The sequence below is a fragment of the Emys orbicularis genome, chromosome 11 (assembly GCF_028017835.1).
Source record: "Emys orbicularis isolate rEmyOrb1 chromosome 11, rEmyOrb1.hap1, whole genome shotgun sequence".
Lineage (NCBI taxonomy): Eukaryota > Metazoa > Chordata > Testudines > Emydidae > Emys > Emys orbicularis.
In genome coordinates this window covers 42,850,315-42,878,193 of record NC_088693.1, presented here as the reverse complement: position 1 = coordinate 42,878,193, position 27,879 = coordinate 42,850,315, and the positions used below count along the sequence as shown (strand labels likewise).

General features: G+C 41.8%; 1 protein-coding gene across 1 annotated transcript in view; it reads right to left on the bottom strand.

Moving 5' to 3' along the window:
• Window positions 1-13,932: 13,932 nt before the first annotated feature.
• MTX2 (metaxin 2) overlaps window positions 13,933-27,879 on the bottom strand; it is a 49,171-nt gene continuing 35,224 nt past the window's right edge. Inside the window, exons 4-10 of the mRNA XM_065413564.1 lie at window positions 23,662-23,734; window positions 20,509-20,585; window positions 19,221-19,313; window positions 18,632-18,670; window positions 18,079-18,204; window positions 17,294-17,370; window positions 13,933-14,428 (exon numbers count right to left, since the gene is read on the bottom strand). Of these exons, the coding sequence (XP_065269636.1) occupies window positions 14,218-14,428; window positions 17,294-17,370; window positions 18,079-18,204; window positions 18,632-18,670; window positions 19,221-19,313; window positions 20,509-20,585; window positions 23,662-23,734 (696 nt within the window). The 3' untranslated portion in view covers window positions 13,933-14,217. The remainder of the gene's footprint in view (window positions 14,429-17,293; window positions 17,371-18,078; window positions 18,205-18,631; window positions 18,671-19,220; window positions 19,314-20,508; window positions 20,586-23,661; window positions 23,735-27,879) is intronic.

Here is a 27,879-nt window from a genome sequence, read left to right as displayed (position 1 = left end):
TAAATGAATTGGCCTCCAGGAGGTGTCCCACTGTGCTCTGGAGAGCACTTTCAAATCCATTGCACCTCAGCCAGGTATACAGGAAACAGCTGCCCACCAGTTAAAGCCCTGGGAACTTTTGAATTTTTCATTTCCTGTTTGATTGGCATGGAGAGCTCATCAGCACAGCTGACCATGGATGCTCAAGGCCGCAAACACGCTCCAGCATGGAGCACACAGGAGGTGATGGATCTTAGTGCTGTGTGGGGAGAAGAGTCTGTGCAGGCAGAGCTCCGACCCAGCAGAAGAAATGCTAACATCTATGCCAAAATCGCACAGGGCATGGGGGAGAAGGGCTACACCAGGGCTACACACAGCAGTGCCGCATGAAAATAAAGGAGCTTCGGCAAGCGTACCAGAAGACAAGGGAGGTGAACAGTTGCTCGGGTTCTGAGCCACAGACATGCCGCTTCTATGAGGAGCTGTGTGGGATTCCAGGCGACATGCAGGGAACACGAGCATGACACGCAGGAAGAGATGGTACAGATTATGAGGGAGCAATCAGACATGTTGAAGTGTCTGGTTGAGGTTCAAGAAAGGCAGCTGGATGCTAGAGTCCCGCTCCAGCCTACGGTGAACCTGCTGCCAAGTTCCACATCCTCCTCTCCCAGACGTCCTAGGATGTGGCGGGGGGGTGTTCCGGTATCTCTTGCACTCAACTCCAGTGGAGGGTACAAGGACCAGAAGGCGCCCATGCCCACACTTTGATTGTTATTGCAGTGCAATTGTAAGCAAGCTGTCCTTGTTTGTCCCCTCCCCCCACCAGTGTTGTCAGCCCCTTAGTCCTAGGTTATCTCACTTTTCTTTGCTGTCTCTCAGTGTTTGTGAGCATAATAAAAAAAATGGATTGAGGAGAAAAGGCTCTTTATTCATTCAGTACACTGTGATTTGCGGGGATGTAGTTTACAGGGGAGTACATGCAATGAAGGGGACAGCTTGGTAAGGAACTACACACAAGTGTCACATTACTGTGGATCATTGATTAAACTAGTTTTCAAAGCCTCATGGAGATGCAGTGCGCCTCGATGTGCTCTTCTTATTGCCCTCGTGTTTGGCTGCTCAAAATTGGCTGCCAGGTGATCTGCCTCAACCCCTCACCCCGCTGGAAACTTTTCTCCCTTGTTTCACAGATATTATGGAGCACACAGCAATAATATATACACACACACAATATATATATATTTATGCAAATAGCGCAGGATAAGGCGTGAGGTGTTTGTAATGCTCACAACAACAGTGTACAGCTGAGCAGGGTCCATGCTTGCTATGCTTTGGCGTCTGTGTGGGTAACCCAGACTTAGGAAAAAAGGCACGAAAAAGCCTTGGTTTGTTTACCATTGATTTCAGGGAGGGAGGGATGTAAGTGCATCATAGGAGGCTAATGCCATGTTCCTATAACCACCCGCACAAATGTTTTGGTCCCATGAGGCATTGCAAGCCCAACCCAACATTCCACTCGGCTCCATGCATTGTGGGAGAGCTACCCACAGTGCAGCACTCCGTGAGTCGATGCAAGTCCTGCTAGTGAGGATGCACTCCACTGACACAATGAGCATAGTGGGGACATGCAAAATCGACTTGCTTAAATAAGAGGCTCAATGTCGACTTAAATAAAATTGACCTAATTTTGTAGTGTAGACATACTCTGAGGGTATGTCTACACTACAGGATTAATTCGAATTTATATAATTCGAATTTAGGAAACCGATTTTATAAATTCGAATGTATTCGGCCACACTAGGCACCATTAATTCGGTGGTGTGCGTCCAAGCTACCATAGTAGCATCGATTTCCAGAGCGTTGCATTGTGGGTAGCTTTTACATAGCTATCCCATAGTTCCCGCAGTCTCCACCCCCCTTGGAATTCTGGGTTGAGACCCCAGTGCATGATGGGGCAAAAAACATTGTCGCAGGTAGTTCTGGGTACAGCCTCCCCCTCCCTCCCTGAAAGCAACGGCAGACAACCATTTCGCGCCTTTTTTCCTGAGTGAACTCTGCAGACTCCATTCTGCATCAAGCATGGATCCCGTTGTGCTCCAGAACGCAGTCTTGAACATTATAAACACCTCGCGCTTTCTCGTGGAGTTTATGCTTACACAGGACCAGAAAAAAGAGGCGAGGAGGAGGAGGCGGCGATTGCAGCGCAGCGACCAGCGTGATGAGGACATGGACACGGACACAGAATTCTCTGAGACCGCGGGCCCCGGTGCTTTGGAGATTATGATGTTAATGGGCCAGGTTATAGGCTTGGAACGCCGATTCTGGGCCCGGGAAACAAGCACAGACTGGTGGGACCGCATAGTGTTGCAGGTGTGGGACGATTCCCAGTGGCTGAGAAACTTTCGCATGCGTAAGGGCACTTTCATGGAACTTTGTGACTTGCTTTCCCCTGCCCTGAAGCGCCAGAATACCAAGATGAGAGCAGCCCTCACAGTTGAGAAGTGAGTGGCGATAGCCCTGTGGAAGCTTGCAACGCCAGACAGCTACCGGTCAGTCGGGAATCAATTTGGAGTGGGCAAATCTACTGTGGGGGCTGCTGTGATGCAAGTAGCCAAAGCAATCACGGAGGTGCTGCTACGAAAGGTAGTGACTCTGGGAAATGTGCAGGTCATAGTGGATGGCTTTGCTGCAATGGGATTCCCTAACTGTGGTGGGGCAATAGATGGAACCCATATTCCTATCTTGGCACCGGAGCACCAGGGTACCCAGTACATAAACCGCAAGGGGTACTTCTCAATGGTGCTGCAAGCACTTGTGGATCACAAGGGACGTTTCACCAACATCCATGTGGGCTGGCCGGGAAGGGTTCATGACGCTCGCGTCTTCAGGAACACCAATCTGTTTAAACGGCTGCAGCAAGGGACTTACTTTCCGGACCAGAAAATAACCGTGGGGGATGTTGAAATGCCAATTGTTATTCTTGGGGACCCAGCCTACCCCTTAATGCCATGGCTCATGAAGCCATACACAGGCAGCCTGGACAGGAGTCAGGAGTTGTTCAACTACAGGCTGAGCAAGTGCAGAATGGTGGTAGAATGTGCATTTGGCCGTTTAAAAGGTCGCTGGCGATCCTTATTGACTCGCTCAGACCTCAGCCAAACCAATATCCCCATTGTTATTACTGCTTGCTGTGTGCTTCACAATCTCTGTGAGAGCAAGGGGGAGACCTTTATGGCAGGGTGGGAGGCTGAGGCAAATCGCCTGGCTGCTGATTACTCGCAGCCAGACACCAGGGCGATTAGAAGAGCACACGATGAAGCGCTGCGCATTAGGGAAGCTTTGAAAACCAGTTTCATGACTGGCCAGGCTACAGTGTGAAATTTATGTTTGTTTATCCTTCCTGAAAACCCGCCCCCTTTATTGACTCATTCTCTGTAAGGAACCCACCCTCCCCCTTCCCCCAGCTTGCTTTCAAAGGAAATAAAGTCACCATTGTTTAAAAATCATTTATTCTTTATTAATTGATTATAAAAAGAGGGAGAGAACCTGAGTGGGGTTTGGGAGGAGGATCTGCGGGAAGGAAAAGCCCAGTAAAAAAAGGTTAAAAAAATGGCAGCCTTTTGCTTGGGCTGTCCACTGGGGTGGAATGGGAGGGTGTACGGAGCCTCCCCCCCCCCCGTGTTCTTACACGTCTGGGTGTGGAGGCTATGGAACATGGTGAGGAGGTAGGGGGGTTATACAGGGGCTGTAGCGGCACTCTGTTCTCCAGCAGCCGTTCCTGAAGCTCCACCAGACGCCGGAGCATGTCTGTTTGCTCACGCAGCAGCCCCAGCGTTGCTTCCCGACTCCTCTGATCTTCCTGCCGCCACCTCTCATCTCGAGCGTCTCTCCTCTCCTCACGTTGGTCCCTTCTGTCCTCACGTTGGTCCCTCATGTCCTCACGTTGGTCCCTCCTGTCCTCACGGTCACTGGCTTCTTTCCTATACTTGCAAACCGTCTCCTTCCACTCATTCAGATGAGCTCTTTCATTCCTGGTGGATTGCATGATTTCGGAAAACATCTCTTCTCTCGTCTTTTTTTTACGACGCCTTATCTGGGATAGCCTTCGGGAAGGAGGAGGGAGGCTTGAAACATTTGCACCTGCTGGAGGGAGTGAAAAAAGGAGAGAATTTTTTTAAAAGATACATTTTTCAGAACAATGCTTATACTCTTTCACGGTGTATACTATTCACATTACATAGCACATGTGATTTCTGTGCAAGGTCGCATTTTGCCTCTTAATATTGAGTGCCTGTGGCTTTGCTGCTAGAGATCACAGACGCAGGTCGGGGCAACAGAATTCACCTTGCATGCTGCCATGGTAAGCCACTGTCTTTAGGCTTCTGCGCCCTGCTTTCCCACATACCAAGCAAAGCCCGTTGTGCTGCAGTTTTCCTGTTAGCTTGTTTTCTGCTGCTGAAGGTTAACACCCCCCCCCCAATCCAATTCTCTGGGATGAGTGCTTTCTCCCTCCCCCCACTGCGTGGCTGGTATCAGGGAAGATCCCTGCAGGAACCAAACTAACACCCCCCCACACCCGCCATGAATTCTCTGGGATGAGTGCTTTCTCCCTCCCCCCACCGCGTGGCTGGTATCAGGGAAGATCCCTGCAGGAACCAAACTAACACCACCACCCCCCACCCGCCATGAATTCTCTGGGATGAGTGCTTTCTCCCTCCCCCCACCGCGTGGCTGGTATCAGGGAAGATCCCTGCAGGAACCAAACTAACACCCCCCCCCCCCACCCGCCATGAATTCTCTGGGATGAGTGCTTTCTCCCTCCCCCCACCGCGTGGCTGGTATCAGGGAAGATCCCTGCAGGAACCAAACTAACACCCCCCCCCCCACCCGCCATGCATTCTCTGGGATGAGTGCTTTATCCCTCCCCCCACCGCCTGGCTGGTATCAGGGAAGATCCCTGCTAGCAAAACGCGAAAAGCTCTGGGCCAATCCTCCCCCCCCCCCTTTGCACTTGGCTAAATGCAGGGAAGGATTTCTTTTCAGCCACAGGCAAACAGCCCAGTAGGAACGGCCACCTCAGTCCCCTTAATTAAATTCCCTTATTTCAACCAGGTTACCCTAAGCGATATCACTCTCCTGAGGATTACACAGCAAGATAAAGAACGGATGTTGCTTGAATGCCAGCAAACACCGGGACCATACGCTGCCAGGCTCTGTCAGGCAATGATACCAGATTACTTGCTACTAGCATGGCGTGGTCAAGTGTCCTACCATGGAGGACGGAATAAGGCTGCACTGCCCAGAAACCTTGTGGCAAGGCTTTTGGAGTACCTCCAGGAGAGCTTCATGGAGATGTCCCTGGAGGATTTCCGCTCCATCCCCAGACATGTTAACAGACTTTTCCAGTAGCTGTACTGGCTGCGAATGCATCCCAAGTGCTCAGGGCAAATTAATCATTAAAAATGCTTGCTTTTAAACCATGTTTTATATTTTAAAAGGTAAACTCACCTGAGGTCCCTTCCATGGGGTCATGGTCTTGGGTGCTGGCTTGGGAGGCTTGGGAGGGTACTTCAGTCAGGGTGAGAAACAGTTCCTGGCTGTTGGGGAGAACGGAGAGCTGGGTGCTCTCTGCCAGCTCGTCCTCCTCCTCCTCCTCTTCCCCTTCCACGGAATCATCAGGTGTACCTGATGAGATTATCCCCAGCTCGGAATCCACAGTCAGAGGTGGGGTAGTGGTGGCGGCCCCCCCTAGAAATGCATTTAGCTCAGCGTAGAAGCGGCATGTCCGCGGCTCTGACCCGGAGCGACCGTTTGCCTCCTTTGCTTTTTGATAGGCTTGTCTCAGCTCCTTGACTTTCACGCGGCACTGATCTGTGTCCCTATTGTGGCCTCTCTCCATCATGCCCTTGGAAATTTTTTCATAAGTTTTGGCATTTCGTCTTTTCGAACGCAGTTCAGCTAGCACTGAATCCTCTCCCCATATAGAGATCAAATCCAGTACCTCCTGTACGGTCCATGCTGGTGCTCTTTTTCGATTATCAGCCTGCATGGTTACCTGTGCTGATGAGCTCTCTGTGGTCACCTGTGCTCTCCACGCTGTGCAAACAGGAAATGAAATTCAAATGTTCCCGGGGCTTTTCCTGTCCACCTGGCCAGTGCATGCGAGTTCAGATTGCTGGCCAGAGCGGTCACAATGGTGCACTGTGGGATAGCTCCTGGAGGCCAATAACATCGAATTGCGGCCACACTAACGCTAATTCGAATTGACAAATTCGATTTTGGCGCTACTCCGCTCGTCGGGGTGGAGTACAGAAATCGAATTAAAGGGCCCTTTAATTCGAATTAAATGGCTTCGTTGTGTGGACGGGTCAAGCGTTAATTCGAATTAAGGCAGCTAAATCCGAATTAAAGTCGTAGTGTAGACCAGGCCTGAGTCTCTCACTATTAAGGCATATTTTCTAATCATTCTTGTGGCTCTTCTCTGAACCCTCTCCAATTGTTAACACATTTCTTGAAATATCGACACTAGGGGTAGGTCTACACTTGGCGCTGGAGATGTGGTTTCTAGCTCGAGGAGATGTATACATATTAGCTCATTATTTTTAGTGCGCTAGCTCCATCAGAGCTAGTGTGAGTACATCTCCTTGATCTGGGAGTCACCTCCCCAGCTCCAAGTGTAGATATACCATAGAATTGGACACAGTAGTCACACCAGCAGTAGTCACACCAACACCAAATAGAGGCAATAGTTTTCCTACCGCTACTCGATATTTCCCCCATTTAGAGAGACAAGGTGGGTGAAGTAATATATTTCATTGGACTAACTTCTGTTGGTGAGAGAGACAAGCTTTCAAACTACACCGCTTTCAAGCTTCCTCAGGTCAGGACACAGACCCACCTTGTCTAATATCCTGGGACTGAAATGGCTCCAATAGCACTGCATACAACATATTCCCGTTTACACATCTAAGGATCACATCAGCCCTTTTGGACAGAGCATCGCACTCGACACTCATGGATTGCTAATTATTCATCAGGACCCCCAAGATCTTTTTCAGAGTCACTGCTTCCCAGGATAGAGCCTCCATCCTGTAATTATGACCTACATTCTTTGTTCCTAGGTGTATGGCTTTACATTTGGCCGTACTGAAATGCATAATGCTTGTTTGAACCCAGTTTACCAAACAATCCAGCTCTCTCTGCCTCAGCGACCTGTCCTCTTCACTATTTATCACTCCCCTAATCAGTGTCATATCAGTGTATCAGTGATAAAAAAAATATGGTTTTCTTCCAAGTCATTGATAATATAATAAGCAAAGGGACCAAAAAGACCCCCTGCAGGACCCCACAAAAACACATCAGCTCAGTGACGATTCCTCATTTAGAATTAGTTGAGTCCCAGCAGCTAGCCAGTTTTTAATCCATTTAATGTATGCCATCTTGATTTTGTATTAAATCAAACAGTTGTGCTACACCAAATTAAATGCCTTACATCAACACTATTAAGTTTTATTGATATCTTTTTTAGTGAAATACAAATTTCATAGATAATCTCATTAAAGAGTGACAAATCTGTAATATTAGTGAGCACACAGAATTTCATAGGGTTAATGTAAAAAATGACATATTAAAATCTAAGTAATATTTTACACTGCAGTTTGGTTAAGTTTAATAATTGTAATATATCAACATAATGGACCCCAAAGCACTTAAAATACTTTAAATTATAGATATATGCCATATAGTAATCACGCCATCTACCACCGAAATGCAGCTACCTCTGAGGTAAACACAGCAACTGTACCAGTGCTCAAAAACACCACACAACAGTTTAGGCTCGGAAGCAGAGAATACTTTTGTTCCCAATTGAAACTACACTGGGAATTTTGATAACTCAATTATTCAAACAATAGAAGGAGAGGGTGATTAAGGTTACAGAAACTATTTAATTTAGTTGCAAAGTCTTATAGTCTTGCATCTCATCTTACTTTAATACTGAGTTTTCAATCTAATTCACTATTCTCTGCATCCTTAAGTGCAGTCTGAGTGGCTCAAATAGATTTACAAAAGCTTTATTTGTTTATAATAGATCCTTATCTTTTGCCAACCATTTTCACAGAGCTTGAATTTATATTCTGGAACAGACATTCAGAGACAGTTAATGCATATGGCTATCTCAGACTTTAAGGGGGGAAAAAAGGTTGATTTGATGTTACTGAACAAAATTTGCAGTCATTTCTGTTTCAAATTAGTAACGAGAGGATTGTACAAAAAGTACAAAACCAAGTTTGTATAGTACCCTTCATACAAAAGGTTGTCAGAGTGCTGTACAAAAAAGAAATTCAGGGCTGGCTGGCATCAGTTCAGAAAGAGCTATTCTAAAAAGCCATCCATTCACATATTAGAAAAGGCTAAATCACATCGCTAGGATTAATTCCCTTCAGAAGAAAGAGTTCCACATCCAAAGTGCTGCATTACTAATGCTCTTCCTCTCTCCTGAAACATGTTATTGCTAAGATATAAAAGGTTACTGAGCTCACCGCTGTGTTTTCAAAGCACTCTAAACTTTTGCTACAAATCTGGTATTACACTAGCAGCCACTGCAGAGTCTTAAGAGTGAGTGGTCTATGTGCTCAGGTTTTTGTACCTGTGAGTATTCCTGCAGCTGGGTTCCATACAAGCTACTGTTCAGGTACAAAGGACACTTGAAATCCATTGAGTAAAATATACCTGTAGATAAGTCTAGTGGTAACAGAAGAATGGCCAAAATAACCTAAGCTAGGTTAAAATCTCTCCTTTCAAATGCTGATTTGTCTTCAGCAGGTGGAAGAAGGCAGGTTGGACTCATGGACTTTAAGGCCAGAAGGGATCATCATGATCATCTAGTCCAATGGCTCTCAACCTTTCCAGACTACTGTACCCCTTTCAGGAGTCTGATTGGTCTTCTACACCCCAAGTTTCACCTCTCTTAAAAACTACTTGCTTACAAAATCAGACATAAAAATACAAAAAAGTGTCACAGCTCACTCTTACTGAAAAATGGCTTACTTTCTCATCTTTACCATGTAATTATAAAATAAATCGATTGGAGCCTGTTTTTCACTTGTTGAGCCTTGTCTGAAGCTGGAGTCCTGGATAGCAAGGCTGGAGCCCGAGCCCCGCTGCCCGGGGCTGATGCATGTAACTTAGCTTTGCGGGGCCCCTGTGGCATGAGGCCCCAAGCAACTGCCCTGCCTGCCATCCCTTAACACCAGCCCTGCACTTGTGACCCCCTAAACCAATCCCGCAACCCCTTTGGGAGTTGCAACCCCCAGGTTCAGAAACACTGATTTAGATGAGTTGAGTACCCCTAGAAAACTTTTGTGTACCCCCAGGGGTACACGTACCCCTGGTTGAGAACCACTGGTTAGTCTGACGTGCACATTGCAGGCCACAGAACTCGCTCACCCAGTCCTGTAATAGACCCATAACCTCTGGCTGAGTTACTGGAGTCCTCAAATCATGGGAGGACTTCAAATTACAGAGAATCCACCATTTACACTAGTTTCAAGCTGAAAGTGACCCGTGACCCATGCTGCAGAGGAAGGCAAAAAATCCCCGGGGTCTCTGCCAATCTGAACCGGGGGAAAATTCCTTCCTGACCCCAAATACGGTGATCACTGCTTGAATACGATACTCAAGATTTTACACAGGATCTAGTCAAATCTGAAATTTCTTATATCAGAGACTATTAGTTTTTATCTCAAGAAAAGGGAAAAAGTGTTGCAGTTGGGTATTAATCAATACTTCATTCTCCTCTGACTTAAAAAAACCCTCACATCTATGATTTTTGGTTTTTGCATTCATGTGACTTATGAAAAGCAGGTACTCAAAACGGATATCTGAATCTTCAGTGTAACAGTTTTAATTAATATTTTGATAATAGAACATCTCACCACATAGTACTTAAAAGGTTTGTTTTTTTGTTTTTTAAATGGTACTGGACCAACATGCAGACTTGGGAAATTCATCAAAGACCAAAAGCAGAAATGGAGCTACATCTTCCAATTTTAATAAGCCTGAACTGCTATGTTACAAACAAATGCTAGACCTGCGTAACACTCATGTTGGTGAACTCCTCTGGAAGAAACCCGGTGCTCCAGTACAGGATTGAGGAATTCAGTAACCACATTTCAACTGTGCAAGTAATAATGGCAACTTGTAACATTAATAATAGTAAGATCTCAGTTAATAATTAGGTTAATAGTTATCCTGCTGATGAAGCTGTGAAATGTGACAGGCTTTCCAGCAACTGGTCTTTGCTAGCTTTATGAGACACAAGGGAACATAAGTCAAAACCTCATGATTAATGTGTAAATAATCAAAACCATAATTATTTTGATATTGACTATGGCAAACCAATGTAGCCAGAGAAGTGTATTTCCTAATGCAGTGGACCTCACACTCTACATCACCGAAACAACAATCAGGCTATTGAGCTAGTGCCTCACTGTGCCTAGGTTTATTGAACCTAGAGCTTTTTGGCAGAAAGTTGATGTTTCTTGTTTTTGGACAGTATTTCTGAGCAACATCTCAACATAATTTTGGAAAAATACCATGCACAATTTCATTTATAAAGTAGCACAGAATGCTGCTATTAGATGTGCCCGGAGATACTAAGCACCCGCAAGGCAAGCAGGAGCCCTAAATTGCATGCTAAGTAACTTCATCAGTAGCCTCACTGAAATTAACAGGACTACACGTGAAGTAAGATACTACATGACATAAGGGTGGCAAAACGTGGGTTTATGCAAATAGTGTGGGAGAAAATTTGTCACCAGATTGCTTTTTGAGAATTTTGAAGTCCAAAGAGTAACCTGCTTTCTAATATATTAACCACTAACAAACAGAAACAAAACTGATTTTTAAGTCTAGTTTGGTTTTGTATTAAAAACCAAAGAGCAAGGCTTCTGGCATACCATAATGGGATATGTAACTTGAAGTGCTTTACTATCATACTAATGCACCTAAACATGCCATATGAGAGCATCAGAAAAACCTCAAGGAGCCGAGGGAGACCAACGGGGGTGGGGAGAAAGAAAAAATATGCCCAGAGAAAAGACAGCCGAGTCCTTCTACTTGAGAGAGGAAGAAGAAAAAAGCCCATACCGTGGGCTTCAGAGTTTGGGAGCAATACTGTCAAGCTGGAAGCAGAAACAGCCGGACACAGACGTTTAAGTGGCAACAGCTAGCGTGCTGGAGGAGGAACAAGGCAAGCTGAAAAATAGGAAAGACTGAAGAAACATAAATGTAAAAAATTCAGAAACAAAGGTGAAGAGATCAAGAAAAAGCAAAGCCAATAAGAAGTACTGAAAGACAAAAAATGAGAAGTGACAAAATTAAAGATTGATGCAGTAAAAATTACTGATGCCTGTAAAATCTGATTTGACGACTAGTTTTTAAATCAGCTGGTTGCCAGAAAACTAGAAGTCTGTTTTGCCACCTGGTCCCAGATATAGAAGCTTTCGTTGAGGTGAAATAATTAAGATACTGTAAATAGTACTTTTACCTTTAGCTCAGTAATTCAAAACTAGAACAGATTGGAGTGAGAGTCAACACCACGAAATGGCCTGTCAAAAATGAGCTAATAATCTCAATGCCGTTTCCATATCCACATCACAAAAAATAATTTCTGACAGCTTTCTTAGCTATCTGAGTAGAGGTCAAGGACTGATGTCCTTTCTTTCCTAGAAGTTGTCATTCTGAGACACCTTTTTGAGACAGCGCGTGGAAACTTGCATGGCTGATGCACATGCTGTACCTGTTCTGTGCATTGATAGGAGGCCTCCACACTCCTAGGCTGTTCACTTTCCACCTTTCACAAACATTAAAAAAAAAAAAATTGAGGTGACTGTAATTTCTCAAGACAATACAAACAAATCTTAAAAGTTGCTTTAATTTTATTGCATTGTTACCATTTCATTTAAAGTTAGTGGTACCCTACATTTGATAAAGCTGCACTTAGGACGGAAGAATCCCATGCACTGTTACAGACTAGGGACCGAATGGCTAGGAAGCAGTTCTGCAGAAAAGGACCTAGGGGTTACAGTGGACGAGAAGCTGGATATGAGTCAACAGTGTGCCCTTGTTGCCAAGAAGGCTAACGGCATTTTGGGCTGTATAAGTAGGGGCATTGCCAGCAGATCGAGGGACGTGATCATTCCCCTCTATTCAACATTGGTGAGGCCTCATCTGGAGTACTGTGTCCAGTTTTGGTCCCCACACTACAAGAAGAATGTGGAAAAATTGGAAAGAGTCCAGCGGAGGGCAACAAAAATGATTAGGGGGCTGGAGCACATGACTTATGAGGAGAGGCTGAGGGAACTGGGATTGTTTAGTCTGCAGAAGAGAAGAATGAGGGGGGATTTGATAGCTGCTTTCAACTACCTGAAAGGGGGTTCCAAAGAGGATGGATCTAGACTGTTCTCATTGGTACCTGATGACAGAACAAGGAGTAATGGTCTCAAGTTGGGGAGGTTTAGGTTGGATATTAGGAAAAACTTTTTCACTAGGAGGGTGGTGAAGCACTGGAATGGGTTACCTAGGGAGGTGGTGGAATCTCCTTCCTTAGAGGTTTTTAAGGTCAGGCTTTACAAAGCCCTGGCTGGGATGATTTAGTTGGGAACTGGTCCTGCTTTGAACAGGGGGTTGGACTAGATGACCTCCTGAGGTCCCTTCCAACCCTGATATTCTATGATTCTATGATACTCTTCATTTATCCATCTCGTTTTGAATGCTAATCTCTTAAAAGGACCTAATCACCTTGTAAACACACACTGACTTTCAAAGTGCAACCTTGTTGAAGCCTGAAAAGAGTAATTTTCCTATTACTTGCTCTACCATTGTCATAACTATAAAGGGAAGGGTAACAGCTCTCCTGTGTACAGTACTCTCCCTCCTGGCCAGAGACTCCAAAATCCTTTTACCTGTAAAGGGTTAAGAAGCTCGGGTAACCTGGCTGACACCTGACCCAAAGGACCAATAAGGGGACAAGATACTTTCAAATCTTGGGGGGGGGGAAAGGCTTGTGTGTGTGCTCTTTGTTTTAAGGGGTTGTTCGCTCTTGGGACTGAGAGGGACCAGCCATCAATCCAGGTTCTCCCCATCTTTCTAAACAAGTCTCTCATATTTCAAACTTGTAAGTAAAAAAGCCAGGCAAGGCGTCTTGGTTTTACTTTGTTTTCTCAACTTGTAAATGTACCTTTTACCAGAGTGTTTATCTTTGTTTGCTGTACTTTGAACCTAAGACAGAGGGGGTCCTCTGAGCTCTTTAAGTTTGATTACCCTGTAAAGTTATTTTCCATACTGATTTTACAGAGATGATTTTTACCTTTTTCTTTAATTAAAAGCCTTCTTTTTAAGAACCTGATTGATTTCTCCTTGTTTTAAGATCCAAGGGGGTTTGGATCTGTATTCACCAGGAGTTGGTGAAAGGAAGGAGGGGGGAAGGGTCAATTTCTCCTTGTTTTAAGATCCAAGGGGGTTTGGATCTGTATCCACCAGGAGTTGGTGAAAGGAAGGAGGGGGGAAGGGTCAATTTCTCCTTGTTTTAAGATCCAAGGAGTTTGGATCTGTATTCACCAGGGAATTGGTGAGAGGTTTCTAAAAGCTTCCCAGGGTAGGGAATGGTGGCAGCGGACCAGAACTAAGCTGGTAGTTAAGCTTAGAAGTCCTCATGCAGGCCCCCATATTTGTACCCTAAAGGTCAAAGTGGGGATACAGCCTTGACAACCATATAGTCAACAAGTTAATCCTACAGGATATAATGCAAATTACTTTCCTTTTGTCCTTCTGCTAGGGAGATCTGAAAACACTGTTTCTAACATACGAATAAAGCTTATTAAAAGATTTTTGGAAAGATCGAAGAGACACTTAAAAAACAGTAGTTTTTCATTTATTTTTATTTTTAATACAGATACAATATTATTCCAAGGTCACTTCAGTTTAATATTTAATAGCCTTTATGGCATTTAAATGGCAATACCTCAAAAATCATTTCATGTTAAATGTATACAGTGAATTCTAGAACACACAAAATGCAGTTTGAACTTCCCTTGCTCCAGAATGTTTTAGCAGCTTCCAAGAGGTTTTATTACACACTTTTTCATTTTCAAAGCCATCATCATCATCATCGTCTGTTAAACAATGAAATCAAAATTTGTTTCAGAAACTGGGCCTCCTCCCCACAAAATGAAGCATTTAACTCGGTAGATAACCCGTTGAGGATCTGGATACAGCACTTGCAGAGCTGTCTTTATCATGATCCTCAAAATAGTGTTGCTCTATTCTCCTGCAAAAGGCCACGAGGTTGCTGTAGTTTTTCACTTTTTCAGAGAGTTCATCACTGGTCAGCTGAGTAGTAAGAATTGTGAACAGATGTCCAAATACCAAAGCATCTAACTCAGTTGGCCTATAAAAGAGACAGGGAAAAATGTGGGCCCCTGGGAGTCAGAAAACACTGAAAACCTTATAAAGAAAATGCTACTGTACTCTGATTTTTTTAAAATATTATCTCAAAAAACTCCAAGTATTTTCACAAAGTAATCAAACTGGTCATATTTAACCAAATAAAGCTCGAGATTTAGCAAATGCATGAAACCTTAAATACAGTAGAACCTCAGAGTTATGAACACCAGAGTTACAAACTGACCAGTCAGCCATACACCATTATGTTTTGTTCAGAGTTATAAACATTTCAGAGTTATGAACAACCTCCATTCCTGAGGTGTTTGTAACTGTGAGGTTCTACTGTATTTTATATGTACACTAACAAATTTTGGCCTGAATTCTTAATGTGCTGCTCAGTGCTCCCATTAACAAATTAGGAATTTTTGGGTGGTTGTTTTTCCCCCCCAAACAGTGAAGAAGTTACAAAATACCTTTTCATAAAATGCATGCAGAGCCTACCCACTGACTCATCTGTCCAGCACCAACTGTTCCTCACTTTTTGATCTTGTGGGAAGGGAGTCTATATTCCCAGTCTCCTCTGCAGATACTGTGCATAACAAAACTACCCCTTCAAACAGAATGGTGCTCTTCAAAACAGCAAAAAACCCACACCTCTTCTGGGCTTTTCAGCCACCAAAAATTCCTTGACTAGTGAAAAAAAGTTACTACATGGTAATAGCATTTAGAGCCATCTCTTTTGTGTTAAAGAGACTAAACAAATGGAAATAAACACTGTAACCAAAGCCACCAGAACCCAAAGGAGAAAAGTGGTGTCTTGAAAAGTCTGCAGTCATACTCATGGCTATGTGTACAAGCCTTCCATAGCTTGACCTTAGTGAACTTTTTGCAGCACTGGTCTATATGCAAACAAAACAAAAAAAGCCCAAACAAAACATTTCCCCTAAGTATATTTAACAATTTAGAGCTTTTCTTCACTAATGTCCAAGAACTACATACTAATATTAATGAGCTAGAAGAATATTTTATTATACTAATTATAGAGAAACTCTATTACTATTTAAGACAAAAAACATTTAAAAAATGTAAAGGTTGAAAGTGTGTGTTATGGAGTCCAGCTAGCACCCCCAAACAATAGCACTTCCTTTACCAAAAAAAAAAAAAAAAAAAAAATCACCTTTATAAAAGACAGTTCAGAATGCCTCAAAATGAATAGTTGCAATACAGCTTCAATTTGTTCTCTACTGCTATGTAATCCTACAGCACTCACTCTCATCCAATTAGATTGCCCACCTAACCTTAACTTTGCAAAATCTTCGGGGGCAAAGAGGCGAGAAACAAAATATTACATCCTGCTAATTGAGACATTTCTCCATCCCCATCTAATGTACTGGGGATCAGAAACTGGGCTTTCTTCGGCCTGGTCCAAACTAACAAGTAACAGTCAGCTGAAGTAAACTTAACCTATGGAAAAAACCAAACAATCCAATTTACAATTACTCAGTTTCCCAATTCCGCCTTGCTTTCTGATTCTGTGGCATAGCCGGACAAGACAATTGCTTCCTCCCCCCACCCCACCCCCAGTTGCCTCCTCTCTGAATCCCACTGGCTCCTTCATATATCCTTGCTTTAATAAGCCTTTAGTTAAGTCCTTCCCCGTCTCTATTAGTGTGTAATGTCACAAGCTGATTTTATTTAAGTGTCTTTGTAATTTCCCCATTGTCACCCCACCAAAAATATCTAAAACTGGCCCCCAGATACTGCCATGATCAGAGGAACGCGAAGGCAGCTTTTTAAAAAAAAATCACATACATTGCACTTGGAATGTACATTCTTTATGTAACTTCATGGTTCACATGCCATGGTGATGGGTGCAGTACATGAATATATTCAACATTAATTACAAGAATATTTTTGGGAAAGTACACATTTGCAACTGGGTGTGACTGACAATAGCAAAGGACATCTGGTGTATGTCAGATTTGGGTCCGCGGTGGCTTTTCTGCAAAAGCCCAGAACAGTATTCTCTTACACAAATCATAGCTGCTACTTTGTAATAAATCCTTTGTGGGGAGAAGACCAGCGTTTCCCCACAGTCAGATGACTTCACAGGCATCTTCATGCTAACCCAACTCTTTAAAGTATGGCTACGCTGCAATCCAAGGTATGAATGAAGCACAGGTAGACTTAGCTGGGCCACCTTTACCTGCAGTAGCACAGCTAAAAACCAGTAGCGTTGATGTGGTGGCACAGGCGTCCAACGTGAGTATTTACCCACGGTCCCCAGTGTGCTTGTTCAGGCTGTGCTGCTATTTTTAGCTGTGCTAGCGCCCTTAAAGCTAGTGTGGTATGTCTATCCGGGCTGCAATCACACCTTGGACTGCAGTGTAGACAAAGCCCTCCCCACTACTGAGTCACTTGAATTAACCTGTGCAGGAAGCACGTTTTGATCAAAATACGTCACATTCATTCTGCTTATGATCTATGAAATGCCAACATATGCTAATGTAATTAAGTGGATTATTGCTTATAGTTACCAATTAACACTACAGGTTTCTGTTTTTACATTATATGTTTTTAACTGACAAATTATTGTGTATTCTGTATCAAGTCAGTGGAAAATAGGATGAAGTCTATAAACACTAGAGAAAATATATGAAAAATTTTATTGAAACTTAGTATCTTTTGTAATATTTACAATTACTTAGTAATTTCAGAAATTCTTATACATGCAATTTATGGATTCATTCCCACATGTTCCTTAACTGCTCATAAGGTATTAAAATAAGGCAAAAATAGTCCCCATTCAGCTATGTTCTGGAGAGTAATATACCTACAGTACATTACATTTCCATATAAAGTAACTTACTGCTTATTGAAGAAATAGGATTGTGTTCCCAGTCTTTGAGAGAGAGCTTGACAGCACTGATCTACATCTTCCAACACCTAACCAAACAAAAGATTAGTACAGTACCTAAATAGTCAGATGAGAACACAATTCTCTACAAAATAGCTCCCTTATTGCATACATAACAGCAGTAGGCATTTGTAATAATTTACTAAATTAACTATGTAGACCATAGATATTACACAGATTCAGATTACAAATCTTATTTCCAGACCTTAAATGACAAGTATATTGTTGACATAAGGAAACTTGTTAATTTCCCTATTGTCAATAATTGGGTTAAAATTAATACATTAAATTTTTACCTATAAACTTCTTTGTATTTTTCTTGGCGCTCCAAGAACAAATTGCCACAATCCTGCAAAGGGACCCCATTATCTTCACATGGGAATCAGAGTCCTTGGCTGCTAATCCCTTTCCAGGATCATGGTCTAAACTCACATAAACAGACACTCAGCATAGAGATACATATTCATGAGAAAACATCTTTCATTTTTCTCAGATTGTGTGTGTGATTTAAAAGTTTATTGCTCTCGAAGCCAGAGACATGGATTCCACAGACAATTGTTTTAAATGTATGGAGTTGCACAATACATATATTTTATGAAACATAGGAAATAAAATATTGCTTCTCTGGAATTTGACACTTTTGATATTTTATTTATATGTATTTCATTGCTGAGAGGTTATTAAAAAAAAAAACCAAACAGAATGAAGAATTCAACTCTGGCTATTATCTGACTGACCTGTTCAAGTGACTTGCTAGCCCATCCAATAGCTTTCATCTTACGTCTGACCTCCCATTGTTTCTGATAGGCCAAAATGCGATTGAGAGGCCAAGGATAAGGGGATCCATACCTTGGATGAGTAATCTTTGTTTAAAAAAAAAAAATACACACAAAAACAAAATCACTTTTTTAAAAAAGGCAGATAAGACTGTGTACTGTTATTTACAAAATAGCTATGGTTTTCATGGATCAGAAAGCATTTACATTGGCTTTTGTAAAATATTAAGAAGTTATTCTGCCCAGAAATTCATAGTTTGCAGCCTAAAGAAAAAGAAACCATTTACTCTATTACCTTAAAAATATATAAAACCATATCTACTTTGCAGCCAGCTACCTTAAGTAATGACACATAGTTTCCCTAAAATGTATATGCAAGCAAAATTAAAGTGAAAAACTATATCATTAATGGTATAAACCTCTATGTTTCATTTATGAGTAGGGACTTGCATTTGTGAGCAAAAGTGTTTTCTCATTAAATTTTAATTAAGATAAATGCTGCAGAACCACTCACCTCTTCTACTGTTGTATCATCACACCACTGAAGATACAACTAGGGGGAAAAAAGAACACTTTTTATTCTGAAATTTCAGTTAGACTGCACAGAGAGTTATTTCTAACTATTGATGTTTTCTTTTAAGTTAAATTAACAGCATATCCCAAAAATATTTTAAGTCTAACAGTGCCTTCCGTGAACACAAAAGAGAAGTTAATGGTGATGCTTGCAAGACAAAAGCTGGTTGCTAGTTCTCTTTCAGAACAGCCACCAGATCAGATTTGAAATTAAGATGGATTTCAGAACATGCTACATACATTATGAGTCAACTTTCTTTACAGCTACATGTTAGTCTTTATAAACCCACCATTGTTTTGTACAACAAAAATCAACCTCAATTCATGAAATTTTCATATGACTATGTAAAGAGACCACAGAGAATGTGGAGTTCTGTTCTTGTAAGGACACTAGCCTATGAGTTGATGAACTATTTCCCAATCTAAGAATTTGAAAATAAAATACATTTTCCACATGGAAATAAAACGCTACATTTTTGCCTACTTATCACCTACTCAGAAAATCAACAAATTATTATGGTTTGCTGTACCTCTGCTGTCAATAGCATATTATTGACTAATTCCATGTAGGCTTTCATCTCAGCTTTTTGGACTTCATCCAACCCATCACTGAGTGAATGGCCCTAAGGGGGTAAAAGAATATACAACCTTGTAAGAAAGGATATTACAATATTCAGCTAGGGCTTGAGCCAAAGCCAACAGAAGTCAATGTGCTTTAGATCAGGTCGTGATCTCTCTATATAGGTCTCTAAATCATAAAATGGATGGGTAAATATTAGGAAGTATCTTCCATACTAAAATTACCTTCAATATTAAACAGAAAATGTTATACTCCAATATAATCAAACACAAAAGACAAATGTAGATTTATTTTCAGCTACAGAACTACTGTGCATTTCTTTTTTAGCTGTGTACAACTTGATTTCATGGCTTCACTATTACTATGATTTCTTCTGTGTGAAGAATTAGGTTGATGATATAAACAGTTTATCAAAATAAACTGCTTAATAAGCAGACATTGCTTTACAAGGACAGAAAAAAGTAAAAGCAAATATAAACATATATTAGCTGAAATTTCAAGATTTAAGCAAACACTGTATGTCTTTTCTAAGAATACTATACTTGGGAGCCAAAAAACGAGTGCTATTGCAAGGTCTAGGTTATTTATCAGCTCCTTGTTAACATGATGAAATCCTGTACTTACAGCTGATTTCTATCATTTGAATAAATGCCAGAGGAAAATACCCCCATCATACCATCACAGACCCCCATTCAGGGCTGCCCAGAGGGTGGGGCAAGTGGGGCAATTTGCCCCAGACCCCGCAGGGGCCCCGCGAGCCCTGGCCGAGAATCCCTTTCCTGGCTAGAGGCACCTTTTTACTTATCCGGTGGTGGTCCGGGTCTTCGGCGGCATTTCGGCGGCAGGGGGCCCTTCAGTCGCTCTGGTCTTCGGTGGCATGTCCTTCATGCCAAAGACGCGGAGCGACTGAAGGACCCGCCGCCGCAGACTCGGAGCGCCGCCCGGTGAGTATGTCTGCTCCCCCGCTTTGCCCCAGACCCCCTGAATCCTCTGGGCTGCCCTGCCCCCATTACACCATATTTTCCTTAAACAAAAGGTTACTCCCTGCATTGGGTTAAAATAGTTTGCCATATTGTAAAAATGCAGATACCTTTACATTCATATGAGGTTTTTCTACTTTACTCTCTTAAAAACTAAATATGTCACATTTCTTAAGAGTAAGCTAAATGAGTGCAAATGCTAAAAAGAGTGACTACCGTATTTATCAGTTACTGATCAAGTATATTTAATATCCTTACCTTGGCTTTTACAAACTGGACTATGGGGCCAAGTTCAGATACTACTTGATTTCCTACACGAATAAAGGGTACTTTGCCTGCAGTGAGATACGGTATATTTTTAGTAAATTAAAGCTTTCTATACATACAGAGAATTATTTTTGAAATCATGGCTTTGAAGTGTTTCAGCACAAAGTCTATCAGATTGTACATGACAGTTAACAGGCAAAGTTTCATTTGAGAGATGCTCACAAATAGAGCCTCCCCACGCCTAGCTCTTTAGTTCACACTTTTATGCTACGCCTTGTCCTATTGATTGGCTTTCACGCTAACGTAGTGGTCCCCAACCTTTTCACCCTCCTGCTCCCCTTACCCCTGTTCCCCTCCCACCCACCCAGCCCCAGGAGCTAGGCTAGGAGCAGGGACGTGGCTCAGGGGATAGGGCGGTGGACAGGAGTAAGGGCCAAGGCTAAGACTGCAGCTGGGGCTGTTAACGGAGCCACGGCCAGGGGTGGAGGCTGGGACTGGGAGCCTAGCTGTAGCCATGGGGGCGGAGGCTCGAGGTGGGGCTAAGGCTGGGTGCGGAGCCACGGTGGAGGCCGGTAGACAGGGCTGAGGCTGGGTGCAAAGCTGTGGCCAGGCCATGCGGGGGGCCAGAAGCCGGGGCTGTGGCTGGAGGCAGTGCTGGAGCAGAGCTGGGATGGAGCAGGGCTCCATGGTGCTCCTTCCCTGCCCTCTGCTGGGGCTGGCCTGGGCCGCACCATGCTCCCCCAAAGGTTCCTCCACACATCCCTAGGTGGACACGCCCCACAGTTTGGTGACCACTGCTCTAACGAATATTTGCAAGTTATTGTACAAATTGATAGGTCTCAATCCAATAATTAATTAAATCTTGCTTTGCTGGGAAGATTGTTAGTTCAATATTTCCACAAAGCACAACTGTGGAAATCCCAGGGAAGTAGATAAAGGCAGCCAAGTGCTCTATGAAACACCTACTTGACAGATACCATCTTTAAACACCAGTACATACACAGTGCTACGTAAATTTAAGAAAATTTAGATTATATATAATATGTATTTTACATATTGTTATTTAATCACCTCAACATGGAGGAAGAGACGTTGGACATTTTTTGTTTTACATTAGTAAACATAGTTCACTGAATATGATGTAAGACAATAATGGAGTTTGCCCATAAATGAAACAGGTCACAATACACAATAGCCTCGCAAGGAGAGACAAGGAAAATGAGGATAGCAAAGTGTGTCTTCACAGAATATTTTAAAAGAACAAACCAAAGTCAAATATTATTTACAGGGCTTTTAAAAGTAATATAATTTGAAAGATATTCATGAAAATGTTAAGAAATCCAACCAGATCCCAAATGCACAGAACCTACTGCTAGACCTAGTTCAAACAGAGTTCATAACAACAGCAGGTTCAGTCATGGTCTTTATCATGAGATTCACTCCTCTCTGATTCACAGTCAGCCTAAGGGTAACAGATGAGGTACACTGCACCAACAAAAACCTCATCTGCATCCGTATGATGAAGTATTACAATAGAAATGCAAGGTTTTCTGAATTGCAAAAACTCTATGGTTTACACTGCTAGCATATAAAGATGATCTTTCGGTATTCCTATATCCACAGTCAGCATTTGACTCCCTCAAAAGGATTTTCTAGTTGTGGAAAGTATCATTACAAAGTGTCCTACACAAATGTGGAGATGCATGTCTGAGAACCACTACAATCAGTTTGAGATTTTTTTTCAGGAATGAAAACCTTTTATGAATAGCCTGTTTTGGTTGGAATTAATTTTAATGTTATTAAAACGATATTGAAGTAAACAGAAAAACAAGCAGAACACTGCGCAAAAATTGTAGAGGCTCTTAGGACGATGAATAAATCACCACATTTATACTCCTAGCTGTATTTAAAATGGAACCAGTATGACAAATAGAATATGCTAGATGTGATCAGTACAGCACGACTCTCATCAGCCCATGTCAGTCATGCTCCTTTCTGCATTATTTAGCCAGTGGTAAAGAAAAAAAGCTTCAGACACAAGTAATGGTATATCAGATAATAGCCAATGTGGCTGGGAGGAAGGGAGGGCGGGAGGTGGAGAATACAAGTATCACCACTCCTATTCCCATGCGTGTAAGAGACTGACTTGTTTCTACAAGGAGTCAGCCCAATGGGTTTATTTTGAAAGGCTGATTAAAAAAAAATTCCTGGTTTTGCTACAAGAACTGTACTGTTTTCAGTGCTACCAATCATTGAGATTTTTTTAAAGCATTAATTAAAGACAGGATTCCAGCTGATTTTCCCCTAATACCAAGAAGGAGGAGCAGAGCTAACCATGCAGTATGCAAATGCAAAGACCCACGTAGGCAGGCATTTTTACTGCTCCATGCTTGAATCAAAAATTATAAAAGTAGCTTAATTTAACTCACACAAATGGATCCTAATGTAATGAAGAATTTTAGGATATCAAAATTGTGTTGTGCATTCAGCAGTTCTTTTCTAGTAACCTTTTAGATGAGAGTATATAGAAATTTCCAACAGAGTTTGGGATTTTTTTTTAAAAAACATCAAATACTGAATTTGCATTTTTTGCAAACAGTCTTTTGAATCAGAAGAGGACTTAAGTACAACACTGTTCTTGGTACTGACAGTTTATCCATGATCTGTCCGCAATTATTAACATGCTGACAATCACCTTCCAGCTAAGATAACAAAAGACATTTCTTCCCACCCTTAAAACAGTGGAAAATGGAACACCATTCATTGGCCAACAGGGTATTCCCAGGGGTATGTCCCTGGAGATCAGTAGAGCTACTTCTGCATACAGAAACCTCTGGGCTTGAGAAGGCCAAGAGTCCCTAGGCATTTTTTGAGAGTGTTGCCACCAGACTTCTAAGTAACCGAGGACGTGAATCCACTGTATGTCCACTGCATTTAAAATGTGCAATACAGTACATTTTAAAAATTTGTATTTGATTTATCTCATTCTCTATAGAGAAAAATCACAGTAGACTAAGGAAAAAAATAAAGAGGCAACCCACATACACTAGCACTGACTGGCTGTTATCTGCAAGATGAGGTGCTGTTGCCATGGCATCAAAACATAGGTACTAACACAGTAATTTAAACGAACACCACACTTACCAGATGGGGACATATATTCTGCATTTGCTCTACAAACCACCTGGACTGGCAGATTGCACATTTGCAAAAAGGCCTGAAAACAAAGAGGAGCACAGAAAAAGGAAAACACGTATTAGCTGATGACAAAACATGGATTTGTTTTAAATATATTAAACTAGTACTTAGCACAATGTTTATAAAGTACAGGTATCTGTATTCTGTTTTAGGGAAAATAGAAAAGGAAAGAAAGAAAAAATATAAAACGTCATTGGACAATAGTGTATAAGGATATTGTCCAAAATCATTAGTAAGAATTCTTCTGTTTAACAAAGTTACATCTATTTTTCCCATTTGATGGTGGCATTTGACTGCCAAAGTTACTGTTGTTTATAAGTCACTAATAATCAGTCTAAGTGACATTTTGTCAACCTGAACATTGGGGCCCATATCTTTTGTGGTTATTACTGACTAATATGTTTAGAGAACAAGCACCAGCATGTGCTGCTACATCTCTAGCATATTTAAAACAAAAAACAAAAAACACACATATTTAAAAAAAAAAAAAAAAAAAATCCTTCCACTGCCATATTTTCACTAGCCAACATTTTCACGATTTTTGCTTTGCAATTCTGCTAGATTAAAAGGCAGTGTTTATTACCAGTAGAGTTTACTTGAATTAAGGGTATAGTTGACCAACGTAATTTTTTTTATATCTATCTATAACCTGGACAAAGCCATTTCCACAGGATACTAATTTTTATCAGCAGCAGTCATCATCATAAAATACTTGGAGTGTTTCTGTGTAAGAACAAAATAACTTTCACAAGGTAACTCACACTTTCGATAGTGAGAGCATGGCAAGTATAAATAACCTCTCAAGCTCAGTGGTGAGGAACACAATGTTAAATCCTATTGGGTATTTGGTATTCGCTTTTGCCAGTGAAAAGGCCAAAATCTCAAATTCAAAATCTGAAAGCTATTAATCCAGACTTGAGCTCTTCACTACTTTCTGAACAAAGGCAGGTACAACTAAATTAATTTTAAAGAGAATCTATTACACATAAAAAGAAGTTTCATTATGATTTTAAGGACGGTATATGGACTTAACATGCATGCACGACAGCTTCGTTAACATAGCAGACCACTAGGTTCTATCTGTTATATTGTGTGACACTGGCAGACCTGGTTTCAGCTCATGCCAGGGTCTCCATGTCTCAACTGAACACTGGCAAATAAACAACTGGAATCAGTGTGGCTCACCTGTGTATTAGCATTAGGATTATATAAGAATGTGTTTAGTGTTTACACTTTATTGAATGCTTGTGAGTTGCTGCATGCATTAATCTCACTTATAGCATCTGTATCCTACATTGTAAGGTAATATTTAAGAATTTGTATTGTAAACTTCTGTGACTGGGTAAATCACCAGACAGGAGAGAGACATTAACTAGTGTAAAGTACTTTTCTCCAACAGAAGGTGTTACGTCCTGGCCAACAAGGAAGTCCCATCAACACCAGACAGACTATTGTGGAACATTAAAGAGAACAAAAGATTGTTATGCTCTGCAACCTTCCTACCCCATGAAGATGAGTCATGCAAGTAAATTCCTGTCATCAGCTGAGTTTGCAGCTCAGAGCACAGGGGGGGAAGGGAATAAAAAAAAACCCAACAAGAAGGAACTGTATCTCAATGCTGCTTGGACTCTAGGGGGCAAGGTTTTCTAAGCACAAGCAGAGAATCCCAAGCTGCTTAGCTTGGGTTAGCCCTAAAGGACATATAGAGCTTGTTTATTACTGAAGCTTCTATTACCTTTTGAAACTTAAGATTGTAACTCATTTGTGTATAATGTTTACCTGCTTTAATCTTGTAAATAACTCATTTTCTTTTCGTATTAATAAATCTGTCAATAGTTTATTACAGGATTGGCTACAAGCATTGTCTTAGGTGAGAGACCTACGGTGCAATTGACCTAGGGTAAGCATCTGGTCCCTTGGGACTGGGAGTAATCTGCCTATTGCTGTGATCCTTGGTGTAAGGGACCATCTATCACAAAGGTGGGCTTACCAGGGTGGCAAGACAGTAACCTAGGGGACTGTCTGTGACTTCACGTTAAGGCTGTTATAGGAGCTCTAAGTATAGAACTCACAACCAATTTGGGGTTTGTGCCCTGGTTCTTACCAGTCTGCCCGGTACTTGAACCACTGCAGAACAGTTTGACTTATTGATCAAGGTGAAAAAGGCTATTTCTGGTTCAAAGTACACAACCCCCAAGGAAAGAAAAACAGTCCTTTTCTACCTTTATTTTGGAAACAATCCCAGGCTGAGAGGCATGTATATTTTTTGCAGTTGTCTCAACTCTACTGAATGAAATGTTTCTTGTATTAAAAGACAAATTAAAATGTATGAAAATAAACTCTAACTAAAGGAAAATTCAAATCTTAAATTGGCACTTGCCCTGTTGCCCGCTATGCACAAGTGCGCCATCAGTGTGTGATTTAATGTACCAAATATTCTGCAATAGTCAGGCACTAGGGGTAAAGTTTAATACACAGCTTTATATTTTTGGCCAAACAACTCTTCTTTCTTTATTATAATTTCACTTTAGTAAAAATATTGAAATTAGGATTAATTTAAGAACACACTTCCAAGCCCTGGTTTCCTTCTCCTGATTTAAGTCAGCGGTTGGGGAAATTTTGCTCTCATGTTTTGTGGCTAGAATGATGCCAGAGAGCTTAGAAGAATATGTCTCAAATCAGTAGAGACTATATTAAAACACCATCTAAACTAATAGCATTTCCTTCCCTCCACTTCATTCAGCCTCCTCCCAGGGTTTAGTTTGGGAATGAAGAATAAAGTTAGACCACTGATCTTTGGTAGGACTGGGGAAGAGTGAAATTAAGGAAGATAACCAGCAACCCACTGGAAAGTTAGGAAAAGCACAGAAACTGAATGAGACACACAGAAAGGTGGTCCCCTCACAGACTGCTGGATGACGGTTTCTCCAGCCACACGGTGAGTAGGCAGCAAGAAGAAGAGCCTTTTATCCCCAGCCGGAGGACATCCAGGAGCTGGGACAGTTACTAGGAACCAGCTTCTTCCTTGACCACTGCACCAAGATACTGAATCAGCATCCTTAAACTCATCTGGTTCCCTTCTGCTGTGAAGAGATATGAGGAGATGCTGCTCCTAGAGAGCCCAGCTCTTATATAGTAACAGTCCTACCTCAGGGATAAAAATATCTTCACCCATTTGCTCTCATCATTGCAAAAAAACAAAAAACAGCCACTCGGCTGCCTGTCAAAGGCAGTCCTCCTTTCCTCTTTTCCTCTGCTCCGTTCAGCTCCATTCCCCACAAAACAGCACCAGGACTGTTGTCTCATCCTCATCCCCTTCTGCCTAAACACCCTGGTTCTGCTCTATCCTGCCCTAATTCCTGTGTTCAACCAGGAAGCAGAAGCAATGACTAGGAAATAAAGATTAAAAAAAAAACCCCAGAACTTATTAAAAAACGGATTGAAACAGTCAGCATAAGCCTCCCAATACCAAATAAGCCATTAGAAGTCATAAAAGCCTTTAATGTATAGGGCATTGGTCTTAACTTTGAATTTCCGTTCTTAATTATTCTGGGACTATATGTATTTTTTTAAGTACCTTTGCATACAAATGGGCCCATTCTCTCTCCATAAGGTCATCTAAAAAGACTGGTGTATAACGTACTTTAAAAAACCCGATATGCAAGGTCCACTAGAGAAGGGCCTAAATGTAACCCCAAATACAAACAAAAACTCCTGAACCTGGGGACAGTATTGGCCCCATATGTACTAGCTACCTTATGAACTAATTAAAAAACAGGAATTTGGTTTTAGATTCTATGTACTGGTAGAGTAGGAGTACATACAGAATTTTAGACACAATATGCAAGTGAAATATACATAGGTTACTAATTTTGCATGGCTTTCAAAGCTGTATCTGGGCATGCAGGAATGTAAATAGCATTCAATCAGCAATAGAGCATTATAGTGCTAACAGTGTACATCTCAAATGACAGCTTTGAGAAAGGTTGTATTTCAGGAGCAAAACATTCTTAAATTAATTTATCACACCTCAAATCCATGCTCTTACTCCCTAGCTGTTTATTTCCTTCTTGAAAAGTAGCTGAAGTTTAATTTTGTCCAGGCTTGCCACAGTAATTCCCTTTGCAATAGGGCACTAAATTAACTTCAGGATTCTACATCTAG